This window comes from Prenolepis imparis, unplaced genomic scaffold (assembly GCF_030444845.1).
Source record: "Prenolepis imparis isolate NDT839.2.m4 unplaced genomic scaffold, iyPreImpa1.0 SCAF_10, whole genome shotgun sequence".
Taxonomy (NCBI): Eukaryota; Metazoa; Arthropoda; class Insecta; order Hymenoptera; family Formicidae; genus Prenolepis; species Prenolepis imparis.
This window is the reverse complement of record NW_028141168.1, coordinates 8485341-8501728: the sequence shown is the minus strand read 5'-3', so window position 1 is coordinate 8501728 and position 16388 is coordinate 8485341. Positions and strand designations below refer to the sequence as shown.

The 16388-nt window shown below is 31.2% G+C and overlaps 2 protein-coding genes and 1 long non-coding RNA gene across 4 annotated transcripts; 1 reads left to right on the top strand and 2 right to left on the bottom strand.

Annotated features, from left to right (window-relative positions):
• Positions 1–4804: 4804 nt before the first annotated feature.
• On the top strand, positions 4805–7828 carry LOC145941983 (sodium channel protein Nach). The gene is made up of 9 exons (XM_083048432.1): positions 4805–5367; positions 5510–5726; positions 5856–6113; positions 6205–6349; positions 6590–6667; positions 6778–7002; positions 7088–7239; positions 7415–7518; positions 7606–7828. Exons 1-9 carry the CDS (start codon positions 5082–5084, stop codon positions 7722–7724), a joined length of 1584 nt encoding a protein of 527 aa, XP_082904558.1. The 5' UTR covers positions 4805–5081; the 3' UTR covers positions 7725–7828.
• A 1129-nt stretch (positions 7829–8957) lies between these two features.
• On the bottom strand, positions 8958–10652 carry LOC145941984 (uncharacterized). Its single transcript, XR_014426272.1, has 3 exons — positions 10434–10652; positions 9996–10150; positions 8958–9565 (listed from the first exon to the last, which is right to left on the bottom strand). It is a non-coding gene; the product is annotated as an uncharacterized LOC145941984 (long non-coding RNA).
• An 886-nt stretch (positions 10653–11538) lies between these two features.
• On the bottom strand, positions 11539–16285 carry LOC145941792 (carbohydrate sulfotransferase 11). Of its 2 annotated transcripts, none has more exons than XM_083048085.1 (5): positions 16094–16285; positions 13792–14145; positions 13348–13635; positions 12717–12952; positions 11539–12639 (listed from the first exon to the last, which is right to left on the bottom strand). In XM_083048085.1, the coding sequence occupies exons 2-5, from the start codon at positions 14110–14112 to the stop codon at positions 12474–12476; spliced, it is 1011 nt and encodes a 336-aa protein (XP_082904211.1). In that variant the 5' UTR covers positions 14113–14145; positions 16094–16285; the 3' UTR covers positions 11539–12473. The 2 variants fall into 2 exon arrangements, with proteins under 2 accessions (XP_082904211.1, XP_082904212.1); XM_083048086.1 differs by having other exon boundaries at positions 13792–14142.
• Positions 16286–16388: the final 103 nt, after the last annotated feature.

Below are 16388 nucleotides of genomic sequence, written 5' to 3'. Positions count from 1 at the left end.
TTTTAAGACGAGCCAAAAATTCATCGAGTAAACATTTTAATAGTACATTGATTACAGAATCTTTTGGTACCATGCAGACACCAGCGTACACATTTTTTAATACGATAAACATAAAATAAGTACGCGTCGCACAGGGTCCGCGGTAAAAAAGTATCGATTTCCAATATTTTAAGACGAGCCAAAAATTCATCGATTATACATTTAAATAGTACATTTATTACAGAATCTTTTGGTACCAAGCAGACAACAGCGTACATATTTTTTAATACGATAAACATAAAATAAGTATGCGTCGCACAGGGTCAGCGGTAAAAATTATCGATTTCCAATATTTTAAGACGAGCCAAAAATTCATCGATTATACATTTTAATAGTACATTGATTACAGTATCATTTGGTACCAAACAGACACCAGCGTACAAATTTTTTAACTTGATATACATAAATTAAGGTTGCGTCGCATGGGGTCAGCGGTAAAAAAGTATCGTTTTCTAATATTTAAAGACGAGCCAAAAATTCATCGATTATACATTTTAATAGTACATTGATTACAGAATCATTTGGTACCAAACAGACACCAGCGTACAAATTTTTTAATACGATAAACATAAATTAAGGATGCGTCGCACAGGGTCCGCGTGAAAAAAGTATCAATTTCTAATATTTTAAGACGAGCCAAAAATTCATCGATTATACATTATAATAGTACATTCATTACAGAATCATTTGGTACCATACAGACACCAGCGTACAAATTTTTTAACTTGATAAACATAAAATAAGGATGCGTCGCACAGGGTCAGCGGTAATAAGTTTCGATTTCCAATATTTTAAGACGAGCCAAAAATTCATCGATTATACATTTTAATAGTACATTTATTACAGAATCATTTGGTACCAAGCAGACAACAGCGTACAAACTTTTCATTTGCTATACATAAATTAAAGATGCGTCGCATGGGGTCAGCGGTAAAAAAGTATTGTTTTCTAATATTTAAAGACGAGCCAAAAATTCATCGATTATACATTTTAATAGTACATTGATTACAGAATCTTTTGGTACCATGCAGACACCAGCGTACAAATTTTTTAATACGATAAACATAAAATAAGTACGCGTCGCACAGGGTCCGCGGTAAAAAAGTATCGATTTCCAATATTTTAAGACGAGCCAAAAATTTATCGATTATACATTTTAATAGTACATTTATTACAGAATCTTTTGGTACCAAGCAGACAACAGCGTACATATTTTTTAATACGATAAACAAAAATAAGTATGCGTCGCACAGGGTCAGCGGTAAAAAGTATCGATTTCCAATATTTTAAGACGAGCCAAAAATTCATCGATTATACATTTTAATAGTACATTCATTACAGAATCATTTGGTACCATACAGACACCAGCGTACAAATTTTTTAACTTGATAAACATAAAATAATGATGCGTCGCACAGGGTCAGCGGTAATAAGTATCGATTTCCAATATTTTAAGACGAGCCAAAAATTCATCGATTATACATTTTAATAGTACATTTATTACAGAATCATTTGGTACCAAGCAGACAACAGCGTACAAACTTTTTCATTTGCTATACATAAATTAAGGATGCGTCGCATGGGGTCAGCGGTAAAAAAGTATCGTTTTCTAATATTTAAAGACGAGCCAAAAATTCATCGATTATACATTTTAATAGTACATTGATTACAGAATCTTTTGGTACCATGCAGACACCAGCGTACAAATTTTTTAATACGATAAACATAAAATAAGTACGCGTCGCACAGGGTCCGCGGTAAAAAAGTATCGATTTCCAATATTTTAAGACGAGCCAAAAATTCATCGATTATACATTTTAATAGTACATTGATTACAGAATCTTTTGGTACCAACCAGACAACAGCGTAAAAATTTTTTAACTTGATATACATAAAATAAGATTGCGTCGCATGGGATCAGCGGTAAAAACGTATCGATTTCTAATATTTAAAGACGAGTCAAAAATTCATCGATTATACATTTTAATAGTACATTGATTACAGAATCATTTTGTACCAAACAGAGACCAGCGTACAAATTTTTTAATACGATAAACATAAATTAAGTATGCGTCGCACAGGGTCCGCGTCAAAAAAGTATCGATATCTAATATTTTAAGACGAGCCAAAAATTCATCGATTATACATTTTAATAGTACATTGATTACAGAATTATTTGGTACCAACCAGACACCAGCGTACAAATTTTTTAATTTGATCAACATAAAATAAGTATGCGTCGCACAGGGTCAGCCGCAAAAAAGTATTGATTTCTAATATTTAAAGACGAGCCAAAAATTCATCGATTATACATTTTAATAGTACATTGATTGCAGAATCTTTTGGTACCATGCAGACACCAGCGTACAAATTTTTTAATATGATATACATAAAATAATTATGCCTCGCATAGGGTCAGCGGCAAAAATGTATCAATTTCTAATATTTTAAGACGAGCCAAAATTTCATCGATTATACATTTTAATAGTACATTGATTACAGAATCATTTGGTACCAAACAGACACCAGCGTACAATTGTTTTAACTTGATATACATAGAATAAGATTGCGTCGCATTGGGTCAACTGTAAAAAAGTATCGATTTCTAATATTTTAAGGCGAGCCAAAAATTCATCGTATATATATTTCAATAATGTATTGTTTGCAGATTATCTTTGTACCATAAGCATACCAGCGTACTATCTTTTTGGTCCAATATACGTTATATAAATCTGCGCCGTATGGGATTTGCGGCTTAAAAATTTTAATTTTCGATATTTCAAAACGTGCAAAAAGTTAATCTTATATACATTTTAACAGTACATTGTCTGCACATTATCACGAGTTATGCGTGACTGCATGCATATATCGCGGTAATATATGTCGAAACTCATTTCTACTGCGCATTTCGTATGACAAAATCTGAATCACGATCATTTTACGATTGTTGATTGTTTTTCGAAGGGAAAGAATAGTTTTCGGACTATTTTAAAAGTATGCTAAAGCCATCTGAAGTTATGTTTCATCAAAATATTTTTTTATCTAAAAATAGCACGCAATAATTTTTAGCGTGTATTTTCTCACCTTCGACGTCAAAATCCAACATGGCCGCAGCAAATGCTAAGGAACCTTAAAAAATTAAATAATATAAATAATATAAATAATATTTAAAACTTATTAATTATATTTAATAATATATTTTATAATTCTGAAAAAATACTACTTAATATAATATTCCTTCTATCCTATTTCAGTCTTTTTCTCTCTTTCACCCTCTCTTTTATTTATTCTCTTTTTCTTATTTAATTTCAAATAAAACTTCCTCCTTTTTTCCTCTTCATTTTCCTTTATCTTTTTTTCTTTTCTTCTCTCTCTCTCCCTCTCTTTCTTTCTTTATCTATTAATAATATAATTAATAATATACAATTCATCTCTTTAACTTTAATAAAATATTTAAAGATAATTTACTTTATTTTATATTCCTTCTTCTCTTTTTTTCTATAATCTTTTTTTTCTCCCTCTCTTTTGCTTAATATTTCTCTTCTTTTATTTTAAATAAAGCTTTGTTTTCTTTTTTCTCTGTATTTCTATCTCCCTCTTTTTCTCTCTTTCTATTATTCTTTATCTATAAATGATAAAATTAATGATATAATTAATAATTATAATTCGTCTCCTATGCCCTTACACGACAAAATTTAAATAATTCAAATTAAAATGAATTGTACGCTGTGATTAGTGTGCTGTGATTGATCAAATCTGAAATTATGATGATTCTAATAAAATTTCAAATTTAACAAATCATAGCCACGGATCATTTTAAACTGAACATTTTAATTCTGTCACGAAAGTAGCCCATTTAACTTTAAATAAAATATTTAAAGGATTATTAAGATTACAATAATATTCGAACAATTAAAAAATTAATACCTAATAATTGTTATAATCTGATATATTCCTTATTCTCTCTTTTCCTTCAATCATTTACCTTTTTTCTTTTATTCTCCATCTCTTCGTCTTCTTTATCTATATTTTCTTTAATTTAATTTAATGATATGTACACATAATATCATGTATATCATAATATAAACCACAATAATTGCATTCACAAATTGAATACACTATTAACCTCTCAATATATACATTTGAACTGTCAAAATGCGTATATACATTTGAACTGTCAAAATGCGTCGCTCAACCTTGACAGGCTTTTATCAATATGAAGTAATGTACAACGCAGCACACATCGAGATAACCAATCAGCATCGCGGAAAAGAGGCAACAATACTTGCGAGAATCGACTTAACATGCACTTTTTAGAAAAGGGAATGTTTTAATTTTTAATTAACGGCAATAGTTGGTTTTTTTATTAAAAGTCGACACTATATCGCCGCAGACTCTTACACACACACACACACATACACACACACACATTCTTATATTCCAACTATAATATCAAAATATTCTCCAAAAGATCCGTGGCAACAATCGATTTTTTATATTTTAAGGCGAGCCAAAAGCTTGCATATTTAAGTCGCATGTTTAAGTGCAATTTCATCAATTCTGATTTTTTTTCAAAAAAGAATAATGGAGTTTAAATAAACGTTATATATTATTTTTTTTAATATCAATTTTTTTAATATAAAATTGAAGAATGATGCACGCGTAGCGCGCACTTATATTGTTCTAGTACTTTTAATAAAATCGATTTATACTTTCACCATCAGTGATCATCGGATAATAAATCCACTCAAGGTACATACTGTATTTATCTGATAACAAAATATAATAATTTTCCATCGATTACATTTGATTAATTTTGCAAAGCATAATAAAAAATGTAAAGTGAACCTTGACATGCGACATTTACATGTTTGATCAATATAACTCTCTACGTGCGATAAAATCATCATAATTCTGGTCAAACAATAGTATAAAGCAATTTAACGTAGAAGAAACATTGTCGGTACATTAAACGAAGCATTCTGCGACAGTGATTAGCGAGAGAAAATATTAAGGAATAAGTGTTCTAGCGTGTCTGCGTCATGATGCTAAACGATTCTCGAAAAAAAAGGCACGCAGTGAATAGAATCATAGTGGATCAAATGGAAGTCTCGAAGAAAATAAACAATAAATTCGTCGATCGCTATAACATCAAATCGTATGGTGATCAATCGAGAGAAAGTACAAAACAAATTGCCCGTGAGTTAGTGCAAGAATATCTGTACGACAGTTCACTGCACGGTGTGAAATATCTTGGCAAATTACGATTAAAATCGACCACTCTCGGAAAGCTCTTCTGGACTTTAGTTATGATCTGCAGTTTCCTATGTGGGTAACAAATACATGCACGTAAAAAGAGATCTAATATATAATCTTCTATAAAATATTCTATACTTTAATTACAATTGTGCAACGATATATTTAAGATTATATTAAGATTCATCAGATATAAGCGATATCTTTCTCTTAGTCTTAACTTGGATGTTTTGGAAAACCTGGATACGTTATAGTACTAATCCAACTCGCACCATCGTCGAATCGTTTCATTCTCCAGTAGCTACGGTCCCCTTTCCAGCGATTACTCTTTGTCCATTAATAATACCACCTCGTGCAAGACGCATTAAAGTATTGGAAGGTTTGAAGTTGCCACCCAACATGAATAATAAAACGGCGATGTTCTTACTCACGTATGTACATTTCTTTCATTAATAATGCACAAAATTTGTACAAAAGCAAATGACATAAAATCTTGAAAGAAACAACATTGGTAATATCTAAACTTATATTTAATGAAACAAATTTTTATGTTCTCTCAGTTACGGGCCCTTATTTGCGAACGAACGTGTTCTCAGCGGGAGAAAGTACTTCAATGATTTGCAAGCTCTGTTAAATGTAAACCATTTAACAGTGGTAAATTTTTTAAAACTTTTGCGATCTTGCGAAGACTTTTTTGAGTTTTGTTCGTGGGACGGCGTTAAGAAGAATTGCAGCGAATTGTTCAAATTATCTTACACTTATGCAGGTGTATGTTGTTCCTTTAATTATGTTCTCCAAGATGATATACGAACCGGCAGGTAATTATATTCGTGTATTTATACTCGAATTGATTTAATTGTCTCACCCGCGTGTAATTTTATTTTGAATTGAATTTCTTTATCGAATTAGAACCACAAAGGACTCCGAACTCCTTAGATCTTTGTTGTTTGGACCGAGAGCCAATCTTATAGCTGTGGTGCAAAAAGATTTGCTGATCCCACATGATGAAGGATTGCAACCCATCAGATTTGCGACAAATTCCTTAGGTCTTTTGGTATATAAAATTAACTACGTCTTTTGGTATATAAAAAAAAGCTACTTTGTTTTTAACATTTTTAAGTATTATGCAAAATAATTATATTTCTATATGATATAAAAGATATATTTATAGTCATAAAAACCATTCCCATAGAGATATTTCCTTTTTATCCTTCCTTGTTTCCTTGTTTTTAATTGCATATATCCAATATACACATATATTAATTTTATGTATATATATTTTTTTATAAAATAGCTATTTCTTCATCATCCTCTGGAATACATCGGACCTATAGCTACTAGGGAAGTTTTACAAATAAACCAAGAATTGCGGGTAATCAAATAGATTTCTTCACGTAACATTATAAAAAAAATTATTAAACATTTTTCCAGTATGTTTCTCGCACAATATCTAATTATTTTATAATTTTATCTAATACATAGGTTTCTGTAATTCCATTTAGCAAGCGAGAGGTCGCCGGATATTACCGTCGAAATAGTTGCGGTAAATTGATTGCACATTGTGCAGACGAGAAAACTAAGTTGCAATATTTTCCTACATACAGATATTCAAACTGCTTTACTAGTTGCTCTATCAAGGCTATTCAAGAAGCCTGTGATTGCTTGCCATATTACTACACACCCATAGCGATTAAATATTCTTTAAGAGTAATTTGAAATTCTTTTCAAAAGTCAGTCTTTTCTTCGACACGTGCAGCTCTATACACATATTAATATATTTTAATGTCTATAGATCTGCGAATTCCAAGATTTTGACTGCCTTTCTATGATCAAAGGAAATTTGTCGTGTGAATGTGTAAATCCATGCTGGAATGTATATTACGAAGTACGAACTTCCTCGCTGATGTTAAATGGTATTCACGATTTCAATATTCAGCCGATTTAGTAAGTTGTATAATAAAATAATAAAGAACAATATTATTATACTTGAAATATTTTTCTCTTCTTCTCTCTGCACATATACCCTTATATATATATATATATATATATATATATATATTTCTATAAAATAAATATTTCCTTATATATATGTATATATTATGTATATTACTTCTTCTAGCCGGAATCTTACACACACTCAAACTGTTCTAAGAGTATATTTTAATTCCGACGTTTTTACTCAAAGGAATACAATACCGATTGTTGATGAATTAGATTTGCTAGGTAAATAAGTTGTTTATATTGCAAATTGTTTATATTTGCATATAATAAATTATTTTAAAATCTTAATTTAAAAAAAAATTCTTTCAGCATCCATAGGCGGCCTATTTAGTCTTTTCCTGGGAGCCAGTTTTATAAGCGCTGTGGAAATTTTTTATTTCATCGAATTGTTTTTTCGTTCTTACTATAACTTCAAAAAATCGAAATAATCATCATCGACCATAAATTTTATTAATAATGTACCAAATATCGTATGTAGAATAGAGAATTGCATATTTAATCATATATGTTATGCAGCTCATTAATTATATCTCACCGCATTGTCATGAATAAGTAATTGCGGAAAAATAATTGTGCAAAATATGACCTCTATGCCGACATTTGCGTCGTTTTTCAGAACATTGGGCGTATACGAGTACCGCATCGTCAGCATCACGAATCTGGAACGATTAGATCTATTTCGAGCGATTACTGGAGCGCTGCCGTAACATTTAAGTCCACGCCCGTGAAAAGATTTACTACGACGAGTGTCCTATAATCGTGTCCGACAATTTAGAATCACAAGTCGTGTAGAAAATGATCTATAAACTATATGTGAATAATGCTATTGTAATTTTTGGTCTTTCTTCAGGTACTTTCTTGGTTGTATAATGTGTGATAGGCATCAGTTTTCGTTAATATATATATATATATATCTTCTTTAATATAAATTTTGTCACTGACACCTGCACGCACCTGTTTATTAATGTTGGCAATAATATAAGGGATATGTTCGAAATAGCAACATGACATAACGAGTGTTCTGATATGATCATACAGAGATGACAAATTTATCAAAATGAGAGAAGTGGCAAAAAAACAAAATACAAAAGCACGCGACACGTTAAAGGCCAGTAGACTCGCTATTTAATTTCGCAAATATATGAAACATAAAAATTGTTGAATAAGACATCGTAAAAAAAGAGAAGATACTTCTTGGATGCGAAAGTGGATATTTATATCGTGAAGAATATCTCACAAGTTTCGAATAAAATAAGCAAGTAATTCGATACTCGAGTCATACGATTTTAGGAATCTCTGCCTTACGCAATATTTGAAAGCTTTTAATGCACCGCGCGTTAATTGCGCACCTTGAAGCATTGAAATGTGTACTAATCACGTCATCTATTTTCGTAAATGCTGTCGAAAATACTGATTTAGTTCTACGTGAACGTATGGTCGAACTTTGAGAGCTGGAAGCGTCAACTATTTTTGGAGTAAACGCCCACATATCTCTCGCAGACATACCTTCCGCATCTCTACAGCAACGTTCTGTATTCACACTTCGCAGTAAAAATCATTTTTCGTAATTATATTTTTTTAGATCACAGCTAATCAATATGTAGTGGCACAAATTATTTTCGGAGAGACAAAATAAATCATAAAATAAACTTCAGCCGGCATTCCAAACGAAGAGATTTATTTTATAGTAACATATATTATAGTAATAGATATTGAAGATGTACTACGAACAAATTTAACGAAGCTTTGATGTCATAATCAAATCAAGTAAACGAGATGGATCCGATATAAACGCATGTGACTTGATATATTTATTTCAGTGACTTCAAATGAGCATAGTTTAATGACGATGTAAATTTTAGCTGTAGAAATGAGATAATAAATTATTTTAAGTGCAGATAAAGTGTCCATTGCTAATCATCTCTTAGAAGATATAATTATTGTAATATAAATAATTAATTTTTAATAGATGGCCGATTTCCACGACAGAGTAACAAAAAATAGACGTAAGATGATAGAAGAGAGTAAGCCTTTTAAAATCTTTCTATTTCCTGGTGAATATATATATATATATTTTTGAATAATTCTCGTCGTAAAAATCGGTCATTAAATGATCGAAAGCAATTTGCGTAAAACATGTGTCTCCAGATACCAAGAGAAAATATAATAAGTGACGGTGAGAATCGATAAGCTTTTCGAATGAGGTTGTCCATCTTGGATCCTCCAAATGCATCCGCCTTTTGACACGTGTCTTCTCTGTTCTTCAGCCCTAAAAGACGTATTATATTTAAGGTATCATTAAGTGCAAATCGATATTTCTTTAATTTATGTTGATAATTCAACCGTAATTGATCTATAATATAGTATCACAGAAACGTAGCATAGAAAATGAATATAAGATGAACAGAATTAATGTCGAATTATAATGAATTTGAAATTGTGTCTACTGTTCGGAGATTTCAATGACCAACGTAACAATATCTTCAATGTCATAGTGTTCTATGCGATTTCTCATATACATATATAGCAACATATATTTAATAAATATCTTTATAATTCAAATAATTTTAGTATAAAAAAACAGAAGCCAATTTGAAATTATATAAAAAAAAATCAAAAAATCCGGGAATCTACTTGATACAAATAAGTAGTTTATATATGAAATCAAAATTAAAATATGTTTATTGATAGTAACTTACCATAATGAGGAATGTCTGCTGTGATTAAAAGAACAATCCCGAGTATAATACCCAAAGTGAGATTAATAGAAGAATCAGGATGAAATATGTCATTAAAATGTTCTGCGTCTCGTGGGCCGCTTGTGGCATTTTTTGGTCGGTATAGACAGCACGCTCTGTATTGTTGCATATAAAATTCATTACTCACTAGATTTGCCACCCTCGATAAATTTATCTTACTCTTATTCAACATAGATCACGAATTAATCAATCGTAAGTTTATATATAGCTAAAGCAAAACAATTAATATTTATTTTGTTTTTTTCCAATATTGAATTTCCAGCAATTAACAATTAAATTATATATATAACATCATAATATATTTTCCACTAATATTTTAATTAATCTCATGACAGGCAATCGATCGATCTTCATTCGAAAAATAACAGTGATACTCACGAATCTTGAATTATCACAATTTGCGAACGTTTCGAACGAAAATTTGCTATAAAGTTTAGAATTTTATTTTTAATTACAAACGTTATTATTATGTATGAAAACACAAAGTTGTTGATTGTTTGTCTTCGAGGTAACTCGAATTCAGGAATACGTTCCTCGCCGTCTTACGTGCAATGATAGACTAGATCATCCGGCGCAGGATCCGCGCGCTCGGACCCTCTGTGATCCCGAAATTCCTCCAGGAACCATCACCAACCCCACCCGTTCATTCGCACCTTCTCATCGACCATCTTCTGCCTCAGGATTGGTAGAAAACGAGATCCCACCATCGGCTAATATTGCTCGGAGAGCACATAACGAATTCCGCTACCTCGAGTTATATTAAGGCATTGTGAGTGTTAGGTGTAACTTCCTGATAAAAATGGCTCTAGATCGTCTTGCTGGATAACCAATGAAATGCGACAAGTTGACAGGTTTACGATCATTGTGAAATTAATATGCCTTGGTCCACACATTAAGCACATAACTGAAAATTGCAAGATCATATTATTCTCAAACTCGTTCGACTCTGCCAGAACTGTTGCGCGCGATTAAGCTTTCACTCTTCAACCGATGTGCGCCAATATAGAAGACGTCCATCATTTTCGAGCTCCGGTTTAAATTTAACTCGTTTAGTCAGACATCAATCTCAATGTGGACAATGTACAAACACTTCCGACCTGAACTCCAGCTAGTCGTTATGTAACACGGTTTCGCGTACGTGTAAAACACGTACCAGATACTCCCATTTCTCACTGATATTTCGCGCTAAAGTAGATTACTCTAAAAACCGACAGAAATTGTTCTCCACGGAAAAAGATTTAATCAAACTTAGATCTAAACATCAAGTATCAAATTATTACCGATTATTTTCATTTTAAAAATTTTATATATACTATATTAAGTCAATCTAATAAAATGTAATGTCAGTAATCCAAATAATTAATTAGTCACTTAGTAATTAGAAAAGTGATTAATTAGCAAAATTGTAGAAATTTTAATTGTAATTATTTATTGTTGAATGTATAATACATATTATGCATACTATACTATTGACAATGCTATATACATTTTATACACTTTTATCTATAATAAATAATTGGTAACTATATAGTTTCTAATCTTTATAAACTTTCTGAATAAAAAATTTCATATAAAAAATTTTATAATAAACTAATAAATATTCTGACACATTATATACATATATAGGCACGCAAATATGGCTGCGTTCAAAGCAATAGCTTTGGATACGACATGACACTGCACATTACGAAAATAGTAAAGCGAAATTTTTGTGTATTTACATATTCACGAAATGCGCATGTAAATAGAAAATATCTTTAAAAAAAATTTCGTATAAATTACATATTGATATAAAGATTGCGAGACATGCGTTTTATATGACTTTTATGAAACTCGACTTAAAAATTGACAGTAATTTTCTTTTGGCACGAGCAAAACACAGGTTTTTTTTTATTCTCTTTAATCTAATTATTCTCAAATTTTCTTTTGAACGAGACTGTGCGCATAATTCATATTCCACAACTTATAAAACAGTTTCTATTTATATTCTTAATTACTTATTTAACACAGCTTTGTATAATTATTATATAAAGTGTAAAAATAAAATGTATACACACAGGTAAGATTTTTATATGATTTTCTTGTAAATCATTGATTTAAGAAAGAATTCTATATAATATTAGGTTCTATATAATATGAGGTAGCACAATATTTCTTTTATTAATATAAAGAAAAAGAAGTCTCCGCATCAAAGATCCGCTCAAAGCTTTGTCATGAAAATCGAAATATAAGATTTTAGAAGGAATATCCTATACATATATACATTTATAAAATGCAGTAATTATTTATCCTAATGCATGAAACTGTATTGTATGTTTATATTAAGTAGGTTTTAAACACACGCAAGAGAAGCTACTATTAGTGATCTGACAGTATATTTGTACATCACGTACATCTCTATTAATATTAACGAGCAATTTAAGCCAAAGAAAATCCCAGCACATCTTCCAACGAATAGTCGAACAACTTTAAGTCTAATTTATACAGATCTGCTAATTTACGAAGTTGCTTGTAACTTAAAGTAGAGTAATATCTATCTAATTTGCTCGATGTCGGTTCGCTACTTGATGGCTTAGCTGGAAAACTATGCAAATAATTATGCTTCAATAAGATTCGCAATTCTGACATTTAACAATTTTATTACTTTGTCATCACACTTACTTCATAGACGCGACGCCTATCCGTTCGAGAACTTCTGTGGCATCCTCGACCAAACTCTCGTATTTACTTATGAGATTGTAATTAACTATACATGGTTGGCACAACTCGTATATCGGTCTCCAATGTTCATTTCGAGTCCCATTCTCAGAATCATCGGTGACGAAATCGACGAACTCGCGAAACGTCACATCATCACCATTCTTTAAAGACTCTTCGGTGGCGTTTGACCTGTATTTCTATAAGTAAAAATATATCATTAACATAGTTAAAAGCCGTTTATGTCTTGATATTAAGCTATTTGTCATATAAAATCATGCATATAAAATCTGCTATTAACGGTTAGTACGATAAAAGTAGGACAGCTTGCAATTAACTATATAATGATATTCTAGGAGCCCACAATTATACGGTACTTCTAAATATGAAATTACTAAAGAAGTAAGCATTTATAATTAGTACTCTTTTGTAACATCTGACTTTTTGCATGTAAATTCACGCAACGCGCAGTATAACTCCTTTTACAATAATGTAAAGATTTTGGATATCTCAAAAAATGTATAATACCTTGTATTTATTCCAAAATAAAACTTTACAAAAAATTGCGTTAGATTTAAAATAAATTGTTCTTTACTTTGACAATTTTCTTGCCGAAACGGCTCTGGAAATATTTCGCACTTTTCTCGTGCTTAGTTTCGAATTTATTTCGATAAGCCGATAAAAGCCTTTCCAGAGGATGTCGCACGACAATTAGCTTGTCATACGTCGCCAATTTTTTCTCTATCTCGGGCAAGGTGTAATTGTTCAATCGTTGAAAAGTACCCGGGGAATGAGCTTCATCAGCCGGTATTTTTAAAGGATCGTTACCGGGCCATTTTCCGGTCGCGATCATTAGTACACGCTTCCAATTTGTGCAAGCTACCTGAAAGATAGAATCGTTTCGCTTTAGAACACACATGCGAGAAAGTAGTTTTAATATTTTTCCTTAAATATGCAAGATCTCGGATTTAATTGGTATTATTTTTACAAAGTGTTACAGATAATCTTAATAAAAAATAAATAGCGATAAATTTAGCACCTTTGGAACATAGCAATAGAGCAATTCATGCAAATCGTCCACAAGAATATTTCTGAACGATTCTGGATTTAACTCATCATTATTGGCCTCGCTACTTTCGAGCTCACAGTTATACTGAAGTCTTTCCTGTCGCTCCACCAAGGCCGACCTGGCCAAAGCGTTTGGCCCTGTCCACGAATAAATGTATTTATTCGGCTCGAACAATTTCCTGTCATCTTCATTTGCAATAGTTTGCACGACGTTCACATTGTTTGCGTTTGCGATCGTTTTCCACATAATGACAACGACGAAAATTATCCTCCACACTCGACATCCTGTCATCGTTTTCTTTTATCCACCGCGGGCATTGAACTTCTTCCAAAAAAATAACACTATTTTATACACCTTTTTATTTCACCAAAGCGAAATTACAATATAAAACAATATAAAACAATTTTATAAAGTTTAAGTGTTAGGTATATTCTCTGTTAAATTATCGATTAGTTTGACAAATGTATGAGATAATATCGACACATATGAAAGGCAACTCCCTCCCTCTCAAAGAACTTTCACAACACGCGCGCGATAAAATAATCCAGATTTTATACGTCTATATATATTAATGATAAACAAAAAATGTTCTTTACAAAATATTTCGAAAATAAGTTTAATAAACATTATTTATATAATTGCGCAATTATAAGCAATTAAAGTAAATGATTTATTAGGATTATTAAACGGAAAAAATATTTATAGTCGAAAAGATTTCAGGTCTAGCATAACGTTTTATACGATACGTTTTATCATAAAATTTCTTAAATAAAAAAACAAGCACGTTTATTAATTTTATTAATATATAATTATTAGCAATAAATGCGTAAGTAGGTGACTGCAGTCATCGATGCGGACATGAAAACCTGATTTACTTAGAACAGGAAACGAAGCAAATACAAGAATCGACGTTTGCTTCCGATGATAGGTTTTTCAGACTAATTTCCAAACTAATTTTTTACACAGTGAGAGATATTACAAGAAGTAGCGTAATTATTATTAAAATTTTTTGAAAGGTATATAATAACATGATATATTTTTTCTTATTTAACTGGTTTTTTGCATAATGACGTACATTGCATTATAATGACATACACAAAATATTTCTTTTTTCTTTTTTTATTCTCTTTTTCATTTTATTATATTTTTGATCCATTATTGTGATTGGTCGCATTTTCTTTTCTTCGATAACAGATAGTGAGGAATGAGGTGCAACTGCTTTCTAGGTCAATGTTACGGTCGTAGCACAAGAAACGCAAGTATAATCAAATTACAATGCAGACAATATCTGCTCTTTGATATGCGTGGTTATACTTAAAAAACCGAATTACCGAAAGTAGGCAGTAATTGTGTGTTGTTCTATATTTAGAATTGCTACTGAAAAAAAAATTTAATGGAATATCACCGTGTAAAAAATTAGCTTGAAAATTGATTTTTATCTTCTTTGAGTACAAATCTATTATTTCTTTTTACACCAAAAATTTGGCAAGAAAAGAAATTAATTTTAATAGATATCGTTATTTGCTTTTTATCTATTAATAAAGAGAGACTATCTAAATCTAATTTAATCTATTCAATGAATGACGTTAGAATGAAAATTATTACAACAATGTAATTAAATTATATTATGTATCGATGAGCTTATCACTATTTTTTGTAAGGCGTAAGCAATTTTATCTGAAATGCAAAAATGACGATAAAACATCATATTAAATAACAAGTTCAGTCAATCGATATTTATAAAAAAAAAAAGAAACAATCGCAACGCCTGATAGATAGTTGTAGAAAATATGTGCAGAGATTATCACTTTTCACGCAGATATATCGAAATATGTAATGTAACGAAGATTAATCAGCACAACAAGTTAAACTGATCGAATTGTTATAAAAAAATATGATGCGCGCAAAAGTCAGCCGGGTTATCTTAATTCATAAGTCTCTAAGGAAATTATAGTGATCAAATAAAAGTAGGATGCTCGAAACCGGCCTCGGCGGATTTTTTCACTTCCCAAGAACTATCTTTCGGCATCAAAACTGGAGCGTTGCCAGATGTCGGACAAATAATCAGGTAAAGATTTTAGATCCGCTTGTTGGAGAATTGCGAGAATGTACTCGCGTGTTTCAAACCGGATCGAAAATCAAGCCGGACATTATGGCAATTACTCAAAATTTTGTACGCCACGTGTATTATACATATAACAGAAACTTTAATTAAAATATTTTGCATTATAACGACATTTTCCGTATCTCTATAATAACATACTTGACTTACTTTTTTCGTAATCCAGCATACGATTCGATCAAGTAGATAGAATGCCCTCAAAGTCCGAGCAAATTTGCAAATCCTTCGGAGCGTATTCTCCAAAACTTGATCTTCCAAAAATAGCAGCACCTCGATAGATTAACACAGGCAATTTTTCTCGAGCCAAAAATTCTTTTAACTAACTAAAGTTCTTCCGAAGGGCACTTTTCGTTTCACCTTTCCCGAAACTTCGAGCGGAAAGAACGACAGCGGCGAAGTGAGCTCGCGCTCGACGATGCGAAACGCATCAGCGGATATGTGCACT